A 25,436-nucleotide genomic window follows, 5' to 3' on the forward strand; every position below is an offset into this window, starting at 1 on the left:
ACTCCCAATACTAACTAAACCAGAACAGGAGAAGAAATATATGTAGTGTTCCAAATGGTCTGTGAAACTGCCATATTGGCCTCACAAGGGTTCTGGCTTATGTTCCTTTCAATTATTGCTTTGGTTGCTTTTGTTGTGCCAGCTGCTATCACTGCTGCTGTTGCTAAGACTCCTTATCTGGCTGTTACTGTCAAAAAAAGTCAGGTCTTGTCAGGTGCAGTCAGTATAATGGAAAAGTTCTCAAGGTTGACTATAGGGTGAAAAAGAGAGACAAAGGCAGCAATGCAGCTGGAGCTGAGTAGGCGGATGGTATGAAGTCCTCTGTCCACCAGACTCCCCAGTGGTACTGATGGGATTGTGCTTCTATGGTGGGGAGTCTCCAGCAGCAATTCATGACTTGCTTTTCCTGCTTGCCTGTCTCAACCTGTTTCAAATAATCTCTGTCATATGGGATATGTTTTGTTCACTTTTAAAATTTCTGGACCAGAATGCAACATTTTAAATAATCAAAATGAAGGGTTGGAAGAGACCTTAGAAGACCCCCTAGACCAAGTACATCCTGAATGTTCCTGTTATGTGTTTGTCTGATCTGTTCTAAAGCCTTCCCTTGAAGGGTTGATAGGTTTTCTTGACTTTTTTTTAAAAAAATTCTTCTTGTACTGCTCTGTATCAATTCACATGCAAGCAGGTCTGTAAACTAAGCATGATATTCCATTGAACCGTTACTAGCACTGGGTGGACTGGAATAATTTTCCTATATGTAAATGTTCTGTTAATGCATCCCAGAATGGGATGAGTATTACCTGCAGTTGCATGGCATTTTGTTTACTTCTTGTCATTACAAAGCTAAGGCTCCTTCTGTGTGGCTGGACTAGTTTTCCTTTATCATAGCTTTGTTTTCATTTTGCCTGAGAATGTTACTGAATTTGGTCAGCTACTCCTACCATCCTGCTCCTGGAGTGGAAAGATAATTAATTAATTAAAGGTGTTGGTGAGATCAGGAAGAGTCTACAGTGGGCATGTCTGCATCTCACTTTTTCCATTTCTTCGCTGAGTTCATGGTTCATTTCATAATTATATCCCAAACAAGTCAGTAGGCATGTATATTCTAGGTTGTTTATTGTAATTGATAGGCTTCCTGACGAATGGCTAGGTCTTCTCTCATATTTGTATAGTACTTAGTACAAGAGGATCTTGTTCTCAGTTGATACCTGTCCTGGTTTCAGCTGGGATAGAGTTAACTGTCTTCCTAGTAGCTGGTACAGTGCTATGTTTTGAGTTCAGTATGAGAAGAATGTTGATAACACTGATGTTTTCAGTTGTTGCTCCGTAGTGTTTAGACTAAAGTCAAGGATTTTTCAGCTTCTCATGGCCAGCCAGGGCACAAGAAGTTGGCACAGGACACAACCAGGGCACCTGACCCAAACTGGCCAACGGTGTATTCCATACCATGGGATGTCCCATCTAGTTTAGGAACTGGGTAGTGGGGGGCAGGGAATCGCTGCTCAGGGGCTAGCTGGGTGTCGGTTGACGGGTGGTGAGCAATTGCCCTGCGCATCATTTGTACATTCCAATCCTTTTATTACTACTGTTGTCATTTTATTAGTGTTATCATTATCATTATTAGTTTCTTCTTTTCTGTTCTATTAAACTGTTCTTATCTCAACCCATGAGTTTTACTTTTTTTCCCGATTTTCTCCCCCATCCAGTGGGATGGGGGGGAGTGAGTGAGCGGCTGCGTGGTGCTTAGTTGCTGGCTAGGCTAAAACCATGACAATACCGCTAGACACAAAGAATATAAATATATTTTCTCCATTTATTAATCAGCTCTGTTTTGGTTTTGCAGCCTGGAATCCTATTCATTGCCAGCACATTGAATGCCATAATGCTATTAACAAACCAGCTGTGAAGGTACTGCTATTTCCTCAGGGGTCAAACCCAACTATCTGGGGGATAGGAAGTTGCACTTAGACCCCAGCCATATGGTCTGGTTGTGTGCAGGTGACCAAGAGCAGGAGCTAAGGGAACAGCAAAGCCTGTCAAGACCAGGGTGGGGCTTTGTGAATATATTCCTTGGCTACCTAAAGCAAGATGGGATATTTCCTCCAACTACTGTGGGCCAAGTCTTCATATTAAACATGGGGACAGTTGCAGAGCACTTTATAAAATTCTAAGCTGGCTCCTGGCTTAACCATATAAATATTTTCCTGAACACATATATGTGTCTAAATATGTGCACAAATATTGCTATAAACAGGAAACATTATGTCAGTTACATAGGTACATGTTCACCTTGGTATCTTGACTGAGGTCATACAACGCACCTACTCTGATTGTGATCCTTTGCTTGGAATGTGTCCTAAAGCAAATCGCAACAAAGCTTTACTTACCTCTTCTACAGCCCTCTTTGAGGGAGGTAAATGTCTTTCCTGTTTACGTGCTGGGTAACAAAGTAAAATGGCTTGACCACGATCATAGCACAATTTGATGGCAGAGGCAAGAACAGCATCCCAAGTCCAGAACATACTACGGTTAGGTGTACTAATTAATTAGATTTGTATCTAGTTAAATATGTAGATACAATCAGTTTTCCTGGCATCAATTCATATACTAACATAATCAAATTAGTCAAACAGTTCTTCAGTAAGCCTTTTCCACTGGCCATGATACTGATAGGGCATAATGGTGACACCTATCTCGCAAGTCCTGCAAGGGACCACTTTTCTGCCCACTCCAATCATTCTCCATGATCCCTTTTCATAGGAAAAAAAGCTGGAAGTTTTTGCTTCATGTTGTAGTGATCACCAGATTCAGACTGATCACTGAGTAAAGCAAAATATCAGTGAAATCTACAGTTCCGAGTTTTGCAGATGAAATACCTGAATATTTTTGAATGATGTCTTAGCTTAACTTTGACACAACCAGTCTTGATCAGTCATCACTCAGAAAAATGCAGCCTGTTGCCTCTTGGATAGATGAATGTAAATTTGATTAACAAAGAAGAGAAACATTCAAAGAGGCATTTGACTTTATAAATAAGATCTTGCTCTTGAATGGAGTAAGAAACATTTTGATTTAAGTGGTTAAGATATTGTGCATGCATACTACTGTTCAGCTCTTCCTTAAATAGTACAAAACAGACGAATGTGTATGTAACTGGCTGTTAACTGTTTTCTGTAACTGGCTAATGTAGTTTTCTGTAACTGGCTAAGGATAAAAGCTAACGCAAGACAAAGTTTGGACCTATGCTACCAAGGGAACTGTGGGTCCATAGTCTTTGTTCTGTCACTGGAATTGTGCTGTATAGTTAACAACTCTGATGACTGAAAATTAGCTTTTGCTAAGAGGTGTTACTGAGAGAGAAAAATCTAGACTTTTACATTACTTTGTCCTAAGCAATGGATCCTCTAAGTGACTATCTCTTTGGAAAAAAACAAAGAGTAAGTCTATCATGACTATGCAATGTAAATGTGTAACACAAAATATACTTGTCTTTGAGAGAGTGGTAATACTGATATTGAAATATGTCCTGTTCTCTTCCCATAGGCTCTCATTTTCAGTTACATCCCTCTCCTTTGTTAGAAATAATTTCAGATCCTGTACTGCCAGGTGCTGAGTACCATCTTTTAGAATACTAAATGCTCTCAACACATGTCAAAGCTGTGTTAGATTGTATGTTCTAGCATTAATGTGTTGAACTTTTTCAGTGAGCTTCAATGAACAGATGCGTTAGTTCTTTTCCTTCTTTGTGTTTCAGATGTGCATTGACCCATCCTTGTCTGTGGCTTTGGGTGATAAGCCACCTCCCCTATATCTTTGTGAAGAATGCAGCCAGAGAATTGCAGGGTAGGTAAACTAAGAGCTGGAAAATGATCAGATGTAGTCAGACTGCAGCATTCAGAACTCTGGAATTATGCTTTATTTCAGTATGATTACCATATAATTTATATAGATAACCCTGTTGAAATGTATGGAGCACACTGCCACTCAGTATGAATAAGGATTACAGAAATTTATCCCACATGATCAGCATTTGCATCTAGCTTGAACAGTAGTGAGTTTTAAAATTAAGATCTCTGAATGAATAGATACTGTGGGATGCATTGACTATGATAGGGGGACCTCATTAATGTACAAGCTTTTGCTTATGAAACTTTTTTTTGTCCTCATCCTTTAGTTGCTGTTAAAAGCAGCACATTACAATGAAAGCTCTTTCACAGAGACTTTATTACTTTTCTGTAACATGTATTTCAGATTGTTCTCTAGGGTATACTGTGAAGCAGCAGAATAAAGGATTGAAATTGGTCCAGGCTTGTCCAGTACCTGGAAGAAATATAGCCTGAGATGAATTAAACTCACTTATTCTTTTTTTTTAAACTTTTAAAAATATTTTTTTATATTACTTTTTGGTTTGTATTACTTTATAAGATCTACTAATACTTATGGAGAGTTCCAGTCATTAGTTCAAATGGACAAGGTTACAGGTAGTTCAGAAGCTACATGGTCCAGTTTAAGACACCTTTATATCACAACAGCTGTAGGAAAAGCAGTTACATCTCACCTTAGATTTTTAAGTCATCATTGATTTAAAGCTGCAGGAAAAAATAATTGAATTTGGTAGAAGCATACCTTCTAAGGAGGCTCACAGAAAAGAGTAGTGGTACATTTTATTTTTTTCCTATTTTCATCTGTTATTCTTCAGTATCATTTCTTAGCTATCAGATTTTCAGAGCACACACTATTTTAAGTTGATAAATTTATGCCTTAAAAGGAATTTTTTGAAAGCCTTGAACATGGTGGACCAACATCAGCAAAGTGGTAATTTGCAATAAGACAGGCACAACAAAGAGAGGTAATGTAAAGCAGCCTGCAATTTATAAAGCTACATTTGAAAAAAACAGCTTCAGAATAATATCAGTCCTGCTACATTAATTTAGATAACTTCCTCTGTGCAAAAATAAATGCATATATATATATATAAAAAATGGAAAGCTAATTAGATATACAATTTTTATAGGGATCACAGTGAATGGTTGATTGATGTTCTTCTACCACAAGGTAAGAGGCATTTTAATGGTAGGTACAAAATAATCATAATTGTACAACCCAATGCTTACTGATATTTCTGCATACTGTATTACTTGAAATGCTGTGTTCTATTCTAAAGATATTTCCTAAAATTTTAGAGTAGCTTGCACTTAATACTGTTTGATGTCCTTAAAGTACTATAAAAAATCGACTAATCCTCTATCTGAAATAGTATGCAACTCTTTATGTGTGAGGAAACAGAGACAGCAAACAGATTTTCAAATCTTGAAGCATCCACAGCTGGGCCCAAGTTTTTTAAAAGTATTTGTGTCCCAGACTGGTGTCCAAAAAAAGGGGCTAGTTCTTCCAGTAACCTGGCTCGGACTCAAAAGCTCTTAAAACTTCTGAGAATCTATGCTATGAACGGAAGGCTGTAAAGGATACCGGAAAAGGACATAAAATATTTTTCAGTGATCCAGTCATTGATCCAATCATTGTCCTTTGGCTAGTGAGAGAGCCTGACACCTTATTATGTACCAGAATGCAGACAAAGCTTGTTGACAGACTAATCAGAATTTCCTGGGTTTACAAGGGCAGTCACATATTCTCTAAAATAACCCTTTCAAGGACAGAACGAAGACACTCCCTGTCTCTTTGTTCTGCAAACTGAAATTCTTAAGCAGTGGTGATTTTTTTTCTGTCTCCTTTTAGTTGAAATCTACTCCAGATTAAGAATGTTTTATTTACTTAAGGGAAGTACTTGTCTTTACTCAGCCATCTATATTTACTGAATCAGATGTTGCCAGGGCAACAGACTGAATAGCTACTGCTTACAGGTTGAATCTGCAAACATTTTGCTATGGAGTTATGGGCCACAGACATAGTGGCTGGTTCTACATTTTTCAACTATATTCACTAATCTTTTATCCTGCAAGCTTTCACAGGCAGTGTAGGCACATCTGAGCCATGTCTCCCACAGCATGCCACAGTAGTGTGCCTACAGGTGTACTTCTACAAGTCTGCCCGTGAGGCAGAAGCATAGACAGAAGGTGGATGGGATGCAGAGTGCACCACACTTAATGCACCAAGGCTGTTCTTTTATTTCAGTATAGAAATAGCCAGTAGGCCTAAGTATACAGTGTCCTACCTCATGCAGTCCAACAGGCTCAGAAGTTTCAGTAATATCTGGAAAGTTAGCCTCAGAGACTTCTTGCAGCAAGTCCATTTTCCCATGGCTGCCATAGTAAAACAGAAGGATCGTCATTCTGTGTTGATGTTTTGTATGCCTTCCCCTTACAGCTGAAATATCTGCTATATGTCAGAAGAAGGTAAGATTTAGTCATTTGTGTGATGGGGCATGATTTGATGTTGTGTGTAGTGTCATTCCATTACTATGTGGTGCGTTCTTTTTTGTACCATTCCAAATTTTCACAATTTTTCCATGAATGCATTTGTTGGTGGATGGGAATGATTCAGCAGCAAGGTTTCTTTTTGTTAAAACTGCTCATGTTTGATGTTCTAGGTTTTTGTTGAAATGGCAATTAGTAAAGCAATTCAATTATGCAGTTGAGCTCAGTTTTTATTCTTTAACTCTGCTTATGAAGAGGATAGAGCAAGAGATTAATTTTAAATCTAAGTGTTTATATCTTCTCATCTCCTTGAAGTCTTGGATTAATCCTAAATTGGACAAAAATCCTACTGTAAACTGTGTATTTTTAAAAATATATGGACTGAAAGTCTTCAGTGCTTGGCTCTAAAAAGACTGCTGACAAAAAGAATCTGCTTGCAATACATACCAGCTAGTGTGTTTTAATAACATTTTAATAATGAGGAATACAGTGTATAACATATTCTAGATCTTATGTGGTAAACAAAGCTTTTATGTTGGGCTGGATTACCAGGTGGCAAAAATAAAGGTAGCGCATATTTTGGAGGTTTGGACAGTTACCTGTGATAAGGCAGATCCTTACATAGCATAAACTGATGTGGCACCATTGATTACGCTCCTAAGGATCTGCCTGTTGCTACATGTAATTTAAAAAGACATTCTGATGTATAAGCAGGGGTTAAAAGAACTACTGTAAATTTTAGAGATTGCTCCAAGCCAGAAAGTTGAGGTTGATGACTTATGTGTTGGTGTGGTCTGCTCCAAAAGAAGAGCAACTGTGACGTTTTAAGTCCAGGCCCAGCATTTAGGCCTGAGCTCATCTTTCTGCAAGTTCAGTGACACTTGGCATCAGGAGTTTGCACACAGTTGTGCTTATATATAGTGATTTTGGAAATGACTAACTCTAGAGCCAGTTCCCCAGTGCTGACTGTCATCCCTGTTTTCAGTTCCACTTTCTGATACTTGTGGCCTGATAAAATCTTTTTTATTTTCCAGAACTGTAGTTCACATGTCAGAAGAGCTGTTGTCACGTGCTTCTCAGCGGGCTGCTGTGGCCGCCATGGCAACAGGCCAGTGCGCTATTGCAAAAGATGCCATTCAAATCATCACAGCAGTGAAGTTGGGGCAGCCGCAGAAACCCATCTTTATCAGACCTCACCACCCCCTATCAATACCCGGGAGTGTGGGGCAGAGGAACTTGTGTGTACTGTGGAAGCTGTGATCAGGTAACATGGCAGCTTACGTGGCATCAATATGTAAAGCATGATCAGGCTTTCATGAAAATATTGCCTGCAAATGTTGTGCAAGTTGATTTTGGTTTCACCAGGATAAGTTCAGAGCAGGGGTGCTGAACTCCTGCAGCTGATCCTGATCAGCTTGTCCTCATGGAAGAAGTCAGCCTTGAATCCTAGAATTTGATGTTATTTTATTACTTTTATCAGGAAAATGATGACATCAGATGCCTTAACCTTTAGTTATTCTTGATCAGATACCTGTATCCAGTGCAGGAAAGCTGCATTCACTGACCACAAGCTTGTTTTATAGCTTGCTGAAGGAAGCAGAGTTTCATGCTGAGCAGAGGGAGCATGAACTCAACCGCAGGAGACAGATGGGCCTCTCCTCTTCCCATCACTCCCTGGACAACACAGACTTTGATAATAAAGATGATGACAAGCATGACCAGCGCCTCCTGAGCCAGTTTGGAATCTGGTTCTTGGTGAGAAATTCTTGCTCTCTTCTCTCACTCCTTTCACTTCCCTTTCCTTTTCTTTCTGAAGCCTCAATTATATCTCTTTTTTTTCCACTTCTTGGCTGTAGTTGGATACTTTTCTGATTTGTAAGCAAAAAGAAGGAGTTCTGTGAAGCTGTCAGACTTGGAGATTTCAGAACTAGTTTGGGTGGAGCTGCTGACTGCCTCCGATTCCTGTATAGAGTGCATGACAGAATTATTCACTCTCAGTTTTTTTATTGGCTTTCTATGTGCCGTCATCTTCTGTTCACAAGTGCCCCCTGCTGAGTTCCATTATTTTAACCTTAAAATGCAATCCCCTAAAGATCTACGTTTCACCTTCGTCTTTCAATATCAGTCTCTGGAAGCTCAGCTTTCTCTCTTACCTGTGAATAGGCTGGAGGACATTTAGTGGGCTGCTTTTCCTTCCTGCCTTCAGGTTGGCCTAGCTGGATCAGTTCCAGTCATTGTACTCCAGCTAATTCACCTGGCGTGGGTTGACAGAATGAAGCCCTGTAGTAGCTAGCAGAGATTATTCCAAAATAGCAGGGCTGCTGCTGGCTAGGTCATGAGCAAGCCAGGCTGGAACCTGGTAGATCCTCAGAAATTGGATCCTGCAGTTCTTAAGGAGAATTCTCCTTCTCAGGCTCTTTCCCATTCACCTTGAGCTCTCAGGCTCCCTCCTCTTTGGTCACCTAGTGACAAGTGGGGAATAGCAAGACCCCTCATCCATCATGTAAACAGAGACAGGGACAGCAGGGTGGCAGGTCTAGAATCCCACAATGCCAACAAAGCTGCTGTGCTGTTTCAAGTGACTACATGAGTAAACTATAGTTTGCTGATATCTTGTGGTTTTTTTTTGTTTAATGTTGTTTTAGACTTAAGGCCTTTTTTAAAATTTTTTTTTATTATGTCATATTCATGTATTCTGTTTCAAATGATGTTTTGTAAAGACGGAGGATCTACCTTTCCAGAAGTGGAATTGTAGTGAGAATAGAACAGGTTTTGTTACACTGTACTTTCCTCATCCTTGACATTGAGAGTCTACCTTTGTGGTAGGGAGGGGGAGCTCACGGACTTCATTCTATTCTTATAAAATCTCTTGATCTCTCTGTAGTAAGTATTGGCAGAGAAGACAGCAGATTGTGAGAAATAGTGGGTTGCTGTTTTCTTTCATAAAATGAATACCTTTCATTTCAAGAGTTCCTAGTAAAAAGGCTGCCGGATGATACTGCCTTTGAGTTAACACTCAACTGAGACAAGCACCAGGAAGCAAACACCTTAACTTCAACCTGCAATGAAGTAGAAAAATAAAGACTGTACTTTGAATTGGCAAGGTTGTCGTTAGCTGCCTCATCTCAAGAAAAAACATGGAGGAAAAGCCACTTGTAAGATGGATTCTGGTCTTCTCTGGGAAGCAGTGCTGTCAGCTGTTTCCCCAGAAATGACATGAATGTTTCTCCTTTGTTCACTTGCTGCAAGGCAGCAGTCACTGGTTTCAGCTTGCCAAGTGCTGAGAGTAGAGCTTTCACTAGGAAATGGCAACAAACAGCTGATAGATGGTTAAAGGAACTTCCTAAATCTCCTGTCATCTGTTATTTTCCATTCTTTGGATTCAGTGCAGCAACCTGACTTGAAACTTTGTCTCCCATCCCCAGAAGATGCCAAGAGCTCAAATAGCAGGTAATTAAGGGCTTAGCAGTGTTCCTGGTCTGTGAACTCGGGTACAGACTTGGTCTCAGATTCGGGACAGTTTCACAATGCAGATATTATTTTAGAAAGAGAGAGTTTGGAGAAGGGGAGAAGAATATTATTATTTGAGAATTTTTGAGGACATAAAACTCATATTCCTGCCTCAAATGAGGACAGAAAATAAAAATTGGAACCTTTTTGCAAAGCAAAGATCACTTAATATAATAAAGTAGACCTCTTCTTTCAGTCTTTTTGATACTTCATTTGGTTTGTCTTTCTATCTTTTACATTTTATATATATATGTGTGTATATGTATCATATATTTTACCAGGCTTTACATTACCATTTGAAATGAAAGTAATTTTAAAGTTCAGACCAAAATGTTTCAGGTTGTCAAAGCATTCTGTATTAAAGTTTTCAGTGTTGAAACTAAGAAACAAAAAATTCAGTGCTTGGGTTTTTTCCCCTCTTATTGTTATTTTCTGGTTTGGAAATGTTTTGTCAATTGTCCTGTGCCAAACTCTGCTTGAAACTGATCAGCTCATTTGTCTTCTATGTAATCTGCATCCTCGTATGTCTGAGAATATGCAAAATACAGTAGACAAACAATTTCCTACCTTTAATTCTAGAAATGAAACTTCATTTGTGTTTCTGTCTTCCAGGTGAGCCTTTGCACTCCTAGTGAGAATACACCCACAGAGAGTTTAGCAAGGCTGGTTAGCATGGTATTCCAGTGGTTTCACTCTACAGCTTACATGATGGATGATGAAGTTGGTAGCCTGGTTGAAAAGCTCAAACCACAGTTTGTTACTAAGTGGTTGAAGACTGTTTGTGATGTCCGATTTGATGTCATGGTTATGTGCCTCCTTCCTAAACCAATGGAGTTTGCCAGGGTAAGAATAATTTATCTGAAGGTTCCTTTATTTGCCACAGAGATTAAAGTCTTAAGTATAAAGACCATTTTTCCCTCAGCTCTGTCAAGGCAAAAGAAATCTCAGTGGTTGAGGGAGCAGTGGAGTTCAGAAATTTTTCCTCTTTTTAGCATTTTTAGTTTTACTGTGTTAGAGAGTGGGGATTATTTACAGTAATATGAAGACAGGTTGGAAGAATATTACAGGTATTTGAAAGATACTGTACATTTTTGATAGCTGCACATTTCCATTATGCTGCTGAAGCTCCTGAGCTTGTCTTTAGTAAGAGGTATCATTGGTCTGTTCCCATATAAGCGTGTTCTTTACTAGTCTGCTTTACTAATGTTTCTTTGTTCTTTGCATACTTACCTCTGCAGCTGTGAATTAAGATTCATGAAATCACACAGTTGTAACTGAAAGGAACTTTGGGCATACTGATCCCCTGTAGCTTCGGATACCTAATTTAAATGACTCAGTTAAGAGACTAGTCTCCCATAGTTCTCCTTATTGCTGATGGAGAGAGATATTTATCTGGCAGGTCATTCAGGGTGCCTAAGTGAGACCATTGCTGGAATCACTTCTAGAAAGAATCTTTCTTTCTGTCCATTAATTATGAAGCAGAACTCACCACTTAACCTGGATAGTGAAGACAGGCAACAAAGTCAGGCATGTGAATATTCCTCTATAGAAAATGAAACATCAGCATGAAAATAGGAATTTTATATTTTAGAGGGATTTAAGACTTTTTCCTCATTTATCACTGCCAACTATATCATATGTGCTTTTCTAAGACTTTCATTTTGTGACCCTTTTATATAAAATGTCTAGAGGATATGTTGGTTTTGTTTCCTAAAATTAAGTGGCTAGAATAGGAAGGGCCATAAAGACTTCATGTGAGATGTATTACCTCATCAGGGATGAAGTGTGCATCCATGTTTTTTTCATGACCTAATACATAGGATCTGCTGTACATGTGCAGACCAGCACATGTCTTACTCTGAACCATTGCTCTGAAGATACACCTGGCTGTCGGTGGATTGGAGGGCAGCTGAGGGAATTATAGAGGTGGATGGATGCATTGAATGTTAGAACTGAAGAAAAGAGATCAGGGCTTTGAGGCTAAAGGGGAAAGGAAGGACTGAACCTCATGCTGTAATCTGTTATGGATCTTTGTCTTGTCTTGGATCCAGCCCCTTTTTTGAGTTTTATTACCTCTGCTGCAATACTTAAGACTAGACTGGCAACTTGCCAGATTTGCAAGGGTTCACTAGAACATGAAGGCAAACAGCCATGAAATTAGCTGTGATGAATGGAGAAAAAATAGTTTGTTGGCTGAGATTACCAGTAGTTGCTGCCAAAACAGCAGGCATCTCTAGAGCCATTAGTCAGGAACAGCAGATGTGATCCGAGGTCAGTTGGAATAATTAATCTCCGTAGGCCAGTTACTTATTTACTTAGAAGTATGTTTTTTGGTTTCCATCACTTAGAACCTTCCCTCAGAAAAGCCCAAAATAAACAACCACAGAAGAACACCTGGTACAGACCAAGTTCTGTAACAAGTTGCCCAGAGCAAATAATTGAAGGTGCAATTTTGACCAAACAAATCTGTCCCTTGTTGAGAACTGTAAACAATGAGACGTTACTCTGTGTCATGGCCTGGAAGTGAGCAAACCATCTAAATCTTGGGCAGTGCTGTTGTGTACTGTGGGTCAAATGAGAGAGGAAAAAAACAATGCAGTCTCCATGGCTGAGTTCTAAATTCAGGCTGGAAGGTACTGATGATCACCCCCCACGATTTTCTGGCTGCAACACACTGAGCAAATTTATGGTGCTGGGCAAGTTACGGGGACTAGAAGTATTCATCAGTATGATTCCTGGAAATACCCACAGGTTGGTGGATACTGGGACAAATCGTGTAGTGCTGTGACCCAATTAAAAGAAGGGCTGAATCGAATCCTTTGCTTGATTCCATACAATGTGATAAACCAGCCGGTGTGGGAATGTATTATGCCAGAGTGGTTGGAAGCTATAAGGACGGAAGTGCCTGATAATCAGCTGAAAGAGTTCCGGGAAGTGTTGAGGTATGTAGACATATGTAGGAACCATTCTATCATTGTATATGTTGATTGTTGAGGGTTTTAGCACAATTAGATGGTGACAACAACAACAAAAAATGCCTGTGTGCAGTAGACCGTAGTGAGTGAATGCTTCTGAATTTTTTATAACTCATATTTAGACTAAAGCACTTAAGTTTTGGGCACGTTTCCTTTTATTGCTCCCGATATTTTTGAATCTGTATCAAGAGCCAACTACATGGATGCTTCTCTGCTGTGAGCAAGGCACATTTTCAGTGGCTTCCTGCAACTTGGTGGAAGAAGCATCTCTCTCCTCCTGGCCAGCTGTTGATGAGAAATGGTGGGGATTAGAAGAGTTGTCACTGAAAGAGTGATGACTTGTATTGATTTAGTGAATACCTTCCCCTGTTGAACAAAGAAAACACCAGAATAAGAATCATGGCTGTCTGAGTCATAATTTCATGTCTGATGTATGCCTTTGACAATAAAACTTCACATTGGCTTTTAACTGATGAAGAGGCTCTGAAACTGACTGTAAGTTTTTATTTGTAGGTACTGATGTAAACTTTTTTAGTGTAAACATGGAATAGCAGAAGAGTGGTGAAATGAGAAATTTTGCAATTTTTACACTGGATGTTGAAAAAGTTATTGCTATCAAATGAAACTGGGCATGATATGAGATGTGATGTAAATTCTTAAGGTGCGTCATCGCATTCAAAGATGACCTTGTGCAGTCAGGACAGGTGGTATTGGCAACCTAGCTCAATTCCTCTGGAGGGCGAGAGTGCAAGTAAGATACAGAAGCATCATCAGTGCTGGTAGTGAGCTTGCCTTTCTACCAGTTTTCTGTTATATATCACACAGCGTATGCCATGGTAACTCATTGATGCTATATTTTTGTTCTACTTTTCAGCAAGATGTTTGACACTGAACTTTGCCCTCTCCCTTTCTCCATGGAGGAGATGTTTGGCTTCATTAGCTGTCGATTCACAGGGTATCCGTCCTCTGTGCAAGAGCAAGCATTGCTTTGGCTGCATGTAAGTGTCCTCTCTTGATGAGTCATGCTGAAGCAGCCTATGATTTTGGAAAAGAAAAAAAAAAGAGGGGGGGAGGTGGGAAAAGAAGCCACTTTTCCAAGGGTCATGGAACCTTTCTGCCCTTTGCTTAGCCCCAATGTAATGGTGGTTGGTGGACAGATCCTGGAAAACTTTATGTTGCTAGCCCATCATGGGCAATGTAATGGAAGCCTGGAAATTCCTTTTACCTTTGAATGTCAGTTGTGTCTTTAGGGCCATTCAGCTGACTTTTTGCCAGCAGTGGTTTTTAGTCTCCACAGAATTTGCTCTGTAGATTCCAAAATTAATTCCAGACTCCAGAGGCAGCTGTAGATTTTCCTGCATATGAAGAACTGGATTAGACTAGCTCTGTACTCATCAAGTTTTCTGCTGCTCTGGCCCATTTGTGCTGTATTTGCCCACAAAGCTGGCATTCACCCAATGGTCATGTTCAAAAGCTACAGGGACAATCATGTCAGCTGGGGGCAGTGAATTCAAAAGGGTATAAAATCTTCCACAGCACCTCAGAATAATACCTGTATTCTTCATTATCGCTTCTTTGCTGCTGAGGGGTTATTTTGGTCTAGCTTCTGCAGAGACCAGTTTACCTGATGACTGTAGCAATTTTCAGGTATGCAGAGTTTTCAAGTAAAGCATGATTTTTTTGATTTTTCTTGACATAATAGCAGTTAATGCCAAGTACAAACAAGCTCGTATTTGTCTGAGTGTTGGTGACAATAGGTGATGAATATTCTCTCAGTGATTTGCAGATAACCATGCTGTCACTAAGTTGACACCTGTAGGCTACCATTCTGACTAGATCCTTAGAATAAATACAGGAATTCAGTTTTAAGTAATAATAAATACAGTAAATAGTTATTCATCCAAGTATTGGTAATACTTCTGGCTTACAGAAATATTTTTGTGGAACATCCTCATATCCCTGTATGTTTGTGCATAAAACTGATCTCAAGGTGTACCAAGCAGATGCCAACAAATATTTTGAAAATACCCTTTTTTTGCCAGTTCTCTTTTGCCCTGATTCTAACAGAAATCTAAGCTTGCAGCTCACCTCATTGAATCCCAAAATTGAATGTGTGGAACTTGCTGAGCTGAGGATCGTACGATAAAGGTTCTTACAAAGTAGCTGGCATTTTTTATCAAACTTGACACTCATGCTTTTTTCTTTATTGTCTTTCCTCAGGTGTTATCTGAACTAGACATTGTTGTTCCTCTTCAGTTACTAATTAGCATGTTTTCTGATGGAGTTAATTCTGTAAAAGAGTTAGCAAATCAAAGAAAATCAAGAGTCAGTGAACTGGCGGGAAATCTTGCAGCTCGGAGGGTAACTTATTTATCCTGATTATTTTTTTGCTTAGAACAGTTTTCTTAATAGAATGCATGTGAACAATTAAGTTGTCATCTTTCAATATGGCAGCATTTGATCAGAAGCACTATAAATTTTGAAAATGGAAGAAAATTGGCATGACTTCTTAAATTAATACAAGTCTATGACATGGACAGTGTAAAGATAATGCGCACAGGAACTGCAGAAAAACTGTGCAGTTTTTCCTTAGTGAACTGGTTTGTTTGCGATATGTTTGGAGTGTTCTTGGTATTTTTTCTGACAATTTTCATTCTCTGCACCTTCTATTAATAACCGTCAACAACAAGTTGTTATGGACAATTGGTCACCCAGAGTGAGCTTCTGTATTCTAGTACAAATCTGGTGGGCCTAGGTATGTTTTGGAAGGGTGACAGAGCAGAATTTATTTCTGTTTCCCTGCATTTTTTTCCCCATCCAAGAGATGCAAAAATTGATCTAAAGTTGTCTGTCAAAGGTTTATGGTCTGGAAGCACTACATGCACTTGGACTTATGTGACTAACTTCCCAGTCTTGGATAAAGTGCTTCAAAGATAGCAGGAACAAGAGTACTTGAAAGGTCAGATCTTTAGGTTTAAGGAACTACAGCATCTAGGCAGTTGTTGATTCCTTACATGTGGGCTGCCTTTCTTCTGATGTAGCTCTGCAGAGAGCACTCCCACACCTAGCCCATGACCGTTTCTAAACTAAGGAGAAAAAATGGAGAAACTTACTGTCTGGTCTTTCAGACCACAGCTGGCCTAAAAGTAGACCTCATGTGTCATCTAACGGTGTATCTGCCTGCAACACTTAGAGGTTCTCAGGGTGGTTCAGGTGGCCTACTGTGGTGTGGACATAAATCAATGCAGACATGCACATCTTGTTCCCATTGTGTCTAGTTCATTTCCAGCTACCTGTATCCTTGGTATAAGTTACATTGTTCTCTTGAGATAGCCTCCTACTATTGAAGTTCATGTCCCTGGATCATGGAGCAGATAATTGTAACCTGATGGCTGCTTTACTGCCTGCACCAATTTTCTGTTTGGTTTATGATGTTAAAATTCCTCTTTAGTAGGAATAAGATAATGGATGTCAGCCACTTAGCTTAAGAGAATCTATACATCTGTGCAGAATATGATTCCTGTAGTTCTATCATATTTTATCATTTAATGGCATTAAGGGACACATGTAGATTTTGCAAAAAAGCTACAAAAGGGAATAGTAAGGCTGTCGAAGTTCTTGCCATTTTCTGCAGTTTCGTATAGAATGAGTTTGCTTACATGTGTAACAGTCATTTGGACATGTTGATTCTTTATGTCTTCAGGTAAGCGTTGCTTCTGACCCTGGGCGCAGAGTTCAGCATAACATGCTGAGTCCTTTCCCAAGCCCCTTCCAGAGCCCATTTCGGAGTCCAATACGTAGTCCTTTTCACAGCCCTTTCAAGAACTTTGGACACCCCAGTGGAAAGACAATTGATTTTGACTGTGAAGATGATGAAATGAATCTTAATTGCTTCATTCTGATGTTTGATCTCATCTTGAAGCAGGTACTCGCAGCACAAAAGCATCCCCATTGAGGGGACACTGAAGTTCTCTAGTCACTTTTGGCTCTCCCTTAATCCTGTATTGAGTCCCTTTCTGCTAAGGGGCTGGTGTGAAGTATAAAACATTTAAATCCCTCTACAGCTGTCATCTGCCTTTACCCATATAGGAGTTACAGGTGCATGTTCAATGAAAAGAAGTTAGATACCTCCACATTCATGTTAGATAGCTCATATGAGTGAAAGGAACTTCTGCTTGGAGATAAGTTTATTTCTACAGACTAGAAGCAGAGGCTTATTGATAGGCTTAGATTAGATGCATAATTTTTGGATAGCTAAATTTGTACATTGTGAAGCCAAAGCCAAGTGTTTTGGATAACTGTCTCCAGGTAAAATCCATGGATCCTGTGCTTGAAATTGTCTATTTACTCTAGCTGTTTGAGCTTGGGCCTCAACACCAGTGGCAGTTTAAAATTGTGAGTTCCAGTTTATCTCAAATTCTTCCCAGTACTGTAATATAACAGTAGCAGAAATGTAGGAAAAAGCAGAATAGTTAGTGCTCTGGCTTTTAAATAAATAATAAGTCCTTACGCTTTTCACTCTCTTTCAGATGGAACTCCAGGATGATGGTGTCACTTTGGGCTTAGAGAACAGCATTTCAAAAGATATAATATCCATCATAAACAATGTGTTCCAGGCACCCTGGGGTGGTTCTCACACCTGTCAGAAAGATGAAAAAGCAGTTGAATGTGGTCTGTGTCAGTCCAGCATTCTGTGTTACCAGCTGGGTTTTGAGCTGCTGGAACAGCTTGCTCCAAAAGAAGAAATCAGGCTTGTGGTAAGTAGAGCAGGAAAGAGCCTATATTATTGGTGTACTGAAACTCCTCTTCATTGTTCTCATTACATTGTGCGCAAGGGAGCAATGCTGCACTGACCTTTGGCATGGAGGATTTGGGAGGTTAAAGCAAAATGCCATTGAACTGTAAAATTTCTTAAGTTTTAATTGATTCAAAGAACCCAAGGAAGATGGCAATATTCATCCAGTATGAACTCTTCCCCCATCAAAATTAAAGTGCTTTTTCACTTTGGAAGGGCACTCCTATGATACTCTGTCTTAAATAAAATGTGAAATGTTAATACTTAGTGCTTTTCATCTTTTAAAAGCTAAGAGTGGATATTTTGAAATGATTAATGATTTTGAGTGAATCAGTTGTCAAGTGAGCAAGTTTTATTTGGTGCTTGATTGTTGAAAATGTTGAGCACTGTTGAAAAACCGAATATACTTCAGATTGAGTATCCAACTTTATCAGACACAGATATGTACTCTCCAATTGCTAGTCATCATTAAAGTCCTTTGTAGCTTTGCAGAAGAATCAAAGCATTACCTGTAGTGTGATTAATTTATTTTAAACTGTATGTCTGTTATACATAACTGTTCCATCTCATAGTTCAGAAGACAGCATCGTTCCCCTTATTCTGAGTGCTCATTCTGAGTGCTCTGTCTGGCATGGTAGTGACAGGATGTTTATTAGTAATTTTTTTTCAATGGTGGGCATAGTGATGCCTTTTGATGTGTAGAAGTTTCAGAATTCCATTTGGATGTGTATGCTAATAGTAGGTATTGTGCATGTGGTTTTTCAGTAACTTGTGCTAGAAAAATCATCTCATGCCATTTCAGTTTAAATTCTCACCTCAACCATAAAGTAGCAAGTGGTGAAGTCTTTTGAGTGCAGGGGCTTGGTACAATTTCTAGCATCCACCTTGCAATTTATAACATAAATGTTACAATGGCAACTGTAATCCTGAGCTCCTTGCCACAGGCAGGAGTAACTCCAGCCTGGTCCTTTTTTCAACGTAAAAGTGATTGAGGTAGCTCCTACCTCTAAGCCTGTAACTCTACAGTAGTGGAGGAAACATGCCCTGCTCCAGTCTGCTACTCCTCTGAGGCATGGCTGACAAGTTTGGTGAAACTACAGCCCTGTGATTGGATACAACTCAGCTCCAATATGGATATACAATTTCTGTTAAGTAGTATCACTTAAATCCATGTTTGAAACATAGTCTTGTTGGTATGTGCTGATGCAGAATTTTAGATGCACAGGTGATTTGAATGCACAAGTGTACATGGAACTAGACAGTTTCTGCCTCATTTGAGCTCAGCTTATCACACCCAATGTAACTTAAATGGCAGGATATGGCCTCGTGTTCAGATAACATCAAGAAACAAATTTAACTTATTATATTCTTAAAGGAGCCCACAGATAACCTCGAGGATAGTCTTCTGTATACTAGACCTGAGTTTATTATAGGAACTGAAGGAGAAGAGGAAGACAAATCGGCGCCAAAGCATGGAGAAAACCCAGGAAATCACATGGAGACCACAGACAATGCTGGTAGGTGGAGGGTGAGAAAGTTGAGAATTTCATTAAGGCTTTAAATGAAATGCTTCTACTCATATAGAATACAAGGTTCTGAAGCAGTCTTTCAAGTCCCAACAATGCACAGTCACTTTTTTCTCATGCATTTAATTCTTTAACAAATTAATTAAATAGGAAAGATGTGTTTATGTTGATAGCAAGTGTGATTGTCTCTCAAAAAAGTGTTAGAAGAAATCTTGGCTTTTTGAACATATAAAGTAGCAAATACATTGCATAACAGATTCCATGCTGTTGTAACTTTACTGACTGCAGGGTTACAGTGGCTAGAATTAATTTATCTCTCATCACTTTGACCTTCTTTAGTTTCATTCTGAATCCACAGATGAGAGAACTTTAACAACATTTTATGTAACTTACATTTTTAACAGCAATAAAGAATGACACAGAAAGAAAATTTTGTTATCAGCAACTTCCAGTTACCTTGAAGCTCATATACACTATATTGCAGGTAACATTGATTACTTGTTTGTTTAGTTTGAATTTTTGGTTAAGTGGTGTCATTGTGTTGAGAGTAGTACATCTGCTTACACAGGAAATGTCAAGATTTGAAGAACCAGACATTCTTTTTAACATGCTGAACTGTCTGAAGATCCTTTGTCTTCATGGGGAATGCTTGTATATAGCAAGAAAGGACCATCCACAATTCCTTGCCTATATTCAAGATCACATGCTGATTGCAAGGTATGTTTTCATTGCACATTTTGTCTTCACACTTAGCTGGTTCTCCAACTATACATTCATTGTTGGCATCAAAGAATTTGCAGGTTTAGTGTGGAAAATTAACAAAGGGTGATAGGGAAGTCTGGAAAGGTTAAGTAACTGTATGAAGGCACGTTGCACAGGCTAATTAAGAAGTTGCAAATGAAAGTAAGGTACCTTGCATTGTCTGTCAGGGCTACTCTGTCATGCACCACTTGTTTTTCAGTGAGTCAGAGCTGCTTATATTGAATAATAGCATTGTCTGAGACTGAGGTATCTTCCCTGACTCTACAAAATAAAACAAAGGATGAGGTAGAGGGAGGCACACAGTTTATAGGGCTTTAGCATTAAAGCTGGGTGAACAATAGTAATGCACCTTATTTTTAAGAGGTAAAGGAAGTTTTTTCATTTAGAATCAGAGTGAATTGGATTGAAGTCTGTGCATTTTAAGATTCTCTTCAGAGTAACAGACTTTTGCAGAAAACTCACTGAATAAACATTAGCATATCATGTTCTGAAATAGTGTGTTCACCAGTGCTTACAGCTGCTCTCTATCAATTTCATTGAGCATCTCCTGAGACTGTAGGCTTTTAGCAGACTAGAGAATCTGTCCCGAATCTAAATACAAGCAAACTGTGAACACCCAATGTCTTAGTCATTTGTGGATGCATGTGATTTGTGGTGCCAAGACAGTTCATGTGGCTTATGCGCTGAAGCTGGTCACGCTGAAACTGCTAATTCATAGCATAGACTATATCCATGGCAGTTGTGCCTTGAATTAGCCAAACTCCTGTCAAATCTGAAGTGTTTCAATGTAAGGAATATTTGAACCTGGATTTTCAAGAAAAACTGCTGTATTTGAAGATTTGCAAGTAGCTCTCTCCTCCTACCAGCAACTCTTTAGTATTCATGTAAATGCCCAGGATGGCTCATAGAGATTTTCATGAAAAGTGCATTCCCGCCAACAATACAGTGTAGAGATTTAGAAGAAAGGATGTCAAGGAAGTGTTTTTATAAGCAGGCTTGCTCTTTTTGGTCTTTCCAGCTTATGGGGTGTTGTGAAGTCTGAGTTCTCTCAGCTTTCTTCCCTGGCAGTCCCACTTCTTCTTCATGCACTTTCGCTTCCCCATGGAGCTGACATTTTCTGGACAATCATAAACAGCAATTTCAACAGCAAAGATTGGAAGATGAGATTTGAAGCAGGTAGGCCTGAGAAATATACACTACTTGCTCTTTGTTGCTTCACTGAAGAGGTAGAGCTTTCTCTGCTGTAACTGAGGAGACCTGTAATAGATTATTATCTTTTTGCTACTTTGGGGAGTTTTGGAGATAGTCTGGTGCAAAACCATGGCACCACAATGGTAAAATAGAGGAGAACATGAGACATTTTGGATAATCAAAATGAAATCAAAATTACAACACTTTCCAGCTATTTTTTGTTGTTACTTTCTCAGATGTGCATATTTCTAGGAGAGGTATATTAATCAGGACATAAAGAAGCCATTGCCTAAATTAATATACATATTTTCTTTGTCTGGGGGCATTGGCTGCTACAGTGGAGAAGGTGGCTGTGTTGTGCAGATTTTTGGATATTCACTCTGTGACAAAAAACCACCTACTGAAGTACTCTTTGGCTCATGCATTCTGCTGTTTCCTGACTGCTGTGGAAGATGTCAACCCAGCAGTAGCTACAAGAGCGGGGCTATTACTTGACACCATAAAGAGACCAGCTTTACAGGTAGGTTCATTATATGGGAAAAAGTATATTCAAAGAAGAATCTGGGTTTTCACCCAAAGTTCAAAGCAGTTCAGGCTTACAGCATCATGGTCACTGCTAATACCTTTTCTGGCAAGAGTCTTGTGGGTCTTGGTAATTGACAAATGCACAAAATAGCCAAGGGAAATGATACTGCCCTAGCCCTGACTTAGAATCATAGAATCATTTAGGTTGGAAAAGACCTTTGAGATCATCGAGTCCAACCATAAAAACTTTGATGACTGCAAAGGATTACTATTGTGTTTGAACTGCTGTGGTAGAAAATTGTAAGTTATTTTTATGATTTTAAAATTTATTGGCATTTTTCAATTAAAAAAAAATATTGTAAGTCTTATGACACCCTGCTGAGCTAACAGTGAGAAAATATGTTCAAGCAGAACCAAACATGGTCTTGATCTTTTCAAGATTTACTTAGGCATGTAATTTTCAGCATGTGAGAGACCCTGCCAATCAGAATTCTCATGATTAAAACTAAGCAGGTATGAAAGTGGGTCAGAGCCTATGTAAAGAAGCAAGATAAAGAAAATATTCTTAGTGCACAATTCAGTTTAGTTCTCTGCAGAATAGAATGAATATGTATTTTAAAAAGTTCAGTGTTACTGCCTTTAAAAAGCTGTTAATACTTGCTAGTTTTATTCCCTATAGTGTCTTTTCAAAAGAGCTTCCAGAGAACTTGAATTCACTGAGTTTACTGCGACTGTAACCAGTATACTGCACTTTCATACTTAATGTGTGGGTTTTCTTCGCAAACCTAAGTCTTGATGCTACACCCAAAATTCTAGTGCTAATAACATACAGAAGCATTTTGAGGCAAAGTGCTTCTGATACACTTCACTGCATAATCTTTCTTCCTCTGTTTGGGCTTGGTGATTCATTCTTTTTGTAATTAAGGGCTTTATTCATTTGCCTAAATATAAGCTTTTTCTCAGGGAGGGGTGTGTGAAGAGAATACTTTGATATTGTGTACCAAATGTGCAGTAGGATGGCACTTTGCTTAGACCTTTGTATTCCTTAAAATCTTAGCAAATTCTACATTCTAAATATGATGTTCATTTATCTCCTTACTTACCTTACTTTTCCATTGATATCAGTAGCATTAGTTCTGACTTAAAGGACTTGGTAGGAAAAAGGAGCTAAACCTTTATCCTGTACTAATTAACAGAAGTTACGAGCTTTGACCTCCCTTTGCTTTAAAAAATGCTTAAGGTTTTCACATCTCAGTTCTGTGTTGGTTTTTTTTGTTTTTTTTTTTTCCTTCTATAGGGTCTCTGCCTCTGCCTTGATTTCCAGTTTGACACAGTTGTCAAGGACAGGCCCACAATTCTTAGTAAGCTTTTGCTACTTCATTTTCTAAAAGCGGATATTCCAGCTTTGAGCTGGGAGTTCTTTGTGAATCGCTTTGAGACCCTGTCTCTGGAAGCACAGCTTCATCTGGACTGCAACAAAGAATTCCCTTTCCCAACAAGTAAGCAGAGTCCAAATCAATATCATCACCTTTTATCAGCTTCTGGAATTTCAGCTGCCTGCAAGGGTCTGAGAGAGATGTAGGTCTCAGCTGTATAAATTATCTGTAGTTAAGTAATCTTTCAGGCCAAAAGAGCAGAATTCAAAGAGAGCATTTTTTGACTGCCTGAATACAAATTAGACTATATTCTGTTGCACCTTTGGGCGTCATGTTTTACTCTCACTAGGATGTGATTGCCAGCCTTGGTTGAAATGTGGTCTGGTGCTATGATTAGCTGCAGCCTGCATTAACCCACTTGTTCTTTTGTAGATGTTCTTATGCTATCAACGTTGCTATTCTCAAAGCCTAGGTCATGCCTGACCCGGTTCTGTAGTGGTCTATACAAAGACAGCCCTAGGAGCTGTATAACCCTTGAAAAACAAACAAATATATGGGGCACAGCACAAGAGGTACATGGACTCTTAGAGCTGCTTCTCAGTTAACTATTCCTGCAGTGACAACTGTTTGTAAATGTTTGTCCTGTTCATACTTGGTTTCTTGATGAGATACCATGTCTCCTTCCATTCACTGGGGGAGGCTAAAAAATAGTTTGTGCATGATTGTTTAACATGCTGAGTAATTGAAAATTTGCTTAGCCAAGTGGTGGCCCATGAAGCAGATCTATTTCCATGTGATTTGCTTGGAGGAGGTGGAGATAGCTGTTAGGACAGCGTGTTCCCCCTCAGCAGCCTAATGCCTCCTTCTACACTTGCATGGAGCCCAGAGCCTAAAAAGCCCAGGTGTTGCTGCTGTATCTATATCAGAGATGAGTGGAACTGCAAACATTTTCTTCTCCATATGTGAGTAGCTTCACCGAAAGCTGGGAACTGCTGCTGTGGCCTGAGGAGGGAATCTCAGCACTAGTTTCCAGCACATCTGGCTGCAAATGTAGGGTCATATCTTTAAATATGAATATTTGGGAGTGATTTAAAAATTAAAATATGCAAAATATATTTTTCAGGTTTCTTTTTAGCCTTTTTCTTTGCCTTTTCAAAGATAAAAGTGGTGCAAAGGATGGGCTCACTGGCTTTAGTTGCTCAGATAAACTTAAAGGGTTTGAATGTACTATAGACATGAGTATAGAAAACTATTGGCGACCCCATTAAGACATGTAGTGATACTGCTGGTAACACCACTGTAAACACATAATCACACTCACAGATTTTTGGAGGCGCTGTTCAAATCCAGGATGATAGGTGTAGGCAAGATAGGAGGTCAACGAGGCAAAACTAGAGGCCACATTTGGGTATGAGCGCACTAAATGTGATCCATACTCATGAGATTTCTGCCATTTAAACAGAGGACAGCTTATATCCCCTTAGCCTGAAATTCAGGTTTTAGTTTCAAGAACCTGTTTTTACTCAATCTCTAAAGAAAGAAGTAACATCATAATTTTTTTAACACAGTTACGCCATTTGGGGTTTTATGGATTTCAGAATAAGAGGATGCAAATGAGTACCTTGCAGATGGACCCCTTGAGCCCATATGAAGCTTTCTTGACTTGAGTGGGACCTGGGGCCCAGTTGCATTTGGCACTTGGCAGCATTAGGGCCTCACCATGCTGTGGAATGAATCCTAACTTGGTCAATTGCATTTGCAAAGCTATCACTGCTGTCCGGACAAATGTCGCCAACCTCAGTGATGCAGCAATGTGGAAGATCAAGAGGGCTCGTTTCGCACGTAATCGTCAGAAGAGTGTGCGTTCCCTGAGGGACAGTGTGAAGGGACCAGTGGAGTCAAAGAGAGCGCTCTCCCTTCCAGAAACCTTAACCACCAAAATTCGTTGAGTATCTATTTATATTTTTGTGACACACCTGTATCTTCTCCCTTAGGATCGTATCCTGTTGTTGGGTACACATCAGAATTGTCAACACTTACCCAGCTGGGATAGCAAATTTAGGTTTCTGACTGATTTGGGCATTATTCAAATAATGACAAGTTAGTGAGTTTGACAGAGAACATAGACAAACATTATGTCTATGCTGTGTTTGTTTAAAATGCCAGAACAAAATGCTCCAAAACTAGTTTGTGGATAGATCTTTATTTTATTTGTGGCTAATATACAGTAGTTTTGTCTAAAATAGATACAGTCTTTACAGAAAAATTCCTATATTATTTATTTATTAACTGTAATTTTTAATCAGTGTAAGCAGCATATCTTAGACATCTTAAAAACAACTGTTAATGTCTCAAATGAGCTTTTGGATATCTTCAGAATTCCTTTGTTAAGAAAACAA

The 25,436-nt window shown here is 39.2% G+C and overlaps 1 protein-coding gene across 9 annotated transcripts in view; it reads left to right on the top strand.

Moving 5' to 3' along the window:
- UNC79 (unc-79 homolog, NALCN channel complex subunit) overlaps positions 1-25,436 on the top strand; it is a 115,101-nt gene that overhangs the window by 21,442 nt on the left and 68,223 nt on the right. For 7 of the 9 annotated variants that reach the window (XM_049828745.1, XM_049828747.1, XM_049828748.1 and 4 more), the window contains exons 8-26: positions 1,847-1,911; positions 3,758-3,846; positions 5,018-5,058; positions 6,328-6,356; positions 7,412-7,641; positions 7,961-8,132; positions 10,500-10,730; positions 12,639-12,829; positions 13,737-13,860; positions 15,083-15,223; positions 16,566-16,787; positions 17,392-17,619; positions 19,033-19,174; positions 19,588-19,667; positions 19,752-19,900; positions 20,964-21,121; positions 21,475-21,656; positions 22,959-23,160; positions 24,802-24,981. In XM_049828745.1, coding sequence (XP_049684702.1) covers positions 1,847-1,911; positions 3,758-3,846; positions 5,018-5,058; positions 6,328-6,356; positions 7,412-7,641; positions 7,961-8,132; positions 10,500-10,730; positions 12,639-12,829; positions 13,737-13,860; positions 15,083-15,223; positions 16,566-16,787; positions 17,392-17,619; positions 19,033-19,174; positions 19,588-19,667; positions 19,752-19,900; positions 20,964-21,121; positions 21,475-21,656; positions 22,959-23,160; positions 24,802-24,981 — 2,856 coding nt within the window. Of the gene's footprint in view, positions 1-1,846; positions 1,912-3,757; positions 3,847-5,017; positions 5,059-6,327; positions 6,357-7,411; positions 7,642-7,960; positions 8,133-10,499; positions 10,731-12,638; positions 12,830-13,736; positions 13,861-15,082; positions 15,224-16,565; positions 16,788-17,391; positions 17,620-19,032; positions 19,175-19,587; positions 19,668-19,751; positions 19,901-20,963; positions 21,122-21,474; positions 21,657-22,958; positions 23,161-24,801; positions 24,982-25,436 lie in introns of those variants that run through there. The other 2 variants (XM_049828751.1, XM_049828754.1) reach the window with 2 other exon arrangements.

This window comes from Accipiter gentilis, chromosome 25 (genome assembly GCF_929443795.1).
Source record: "Accipiter gentilis chromosome 25, bAccGen1.1, whole genome shotgun sequence".
Lineage (NCBI taxonomy): Eukaryota > Metazoa > Chordata > Aves > Accipitriformes > Accipitridae > Astur > Astur gentilis.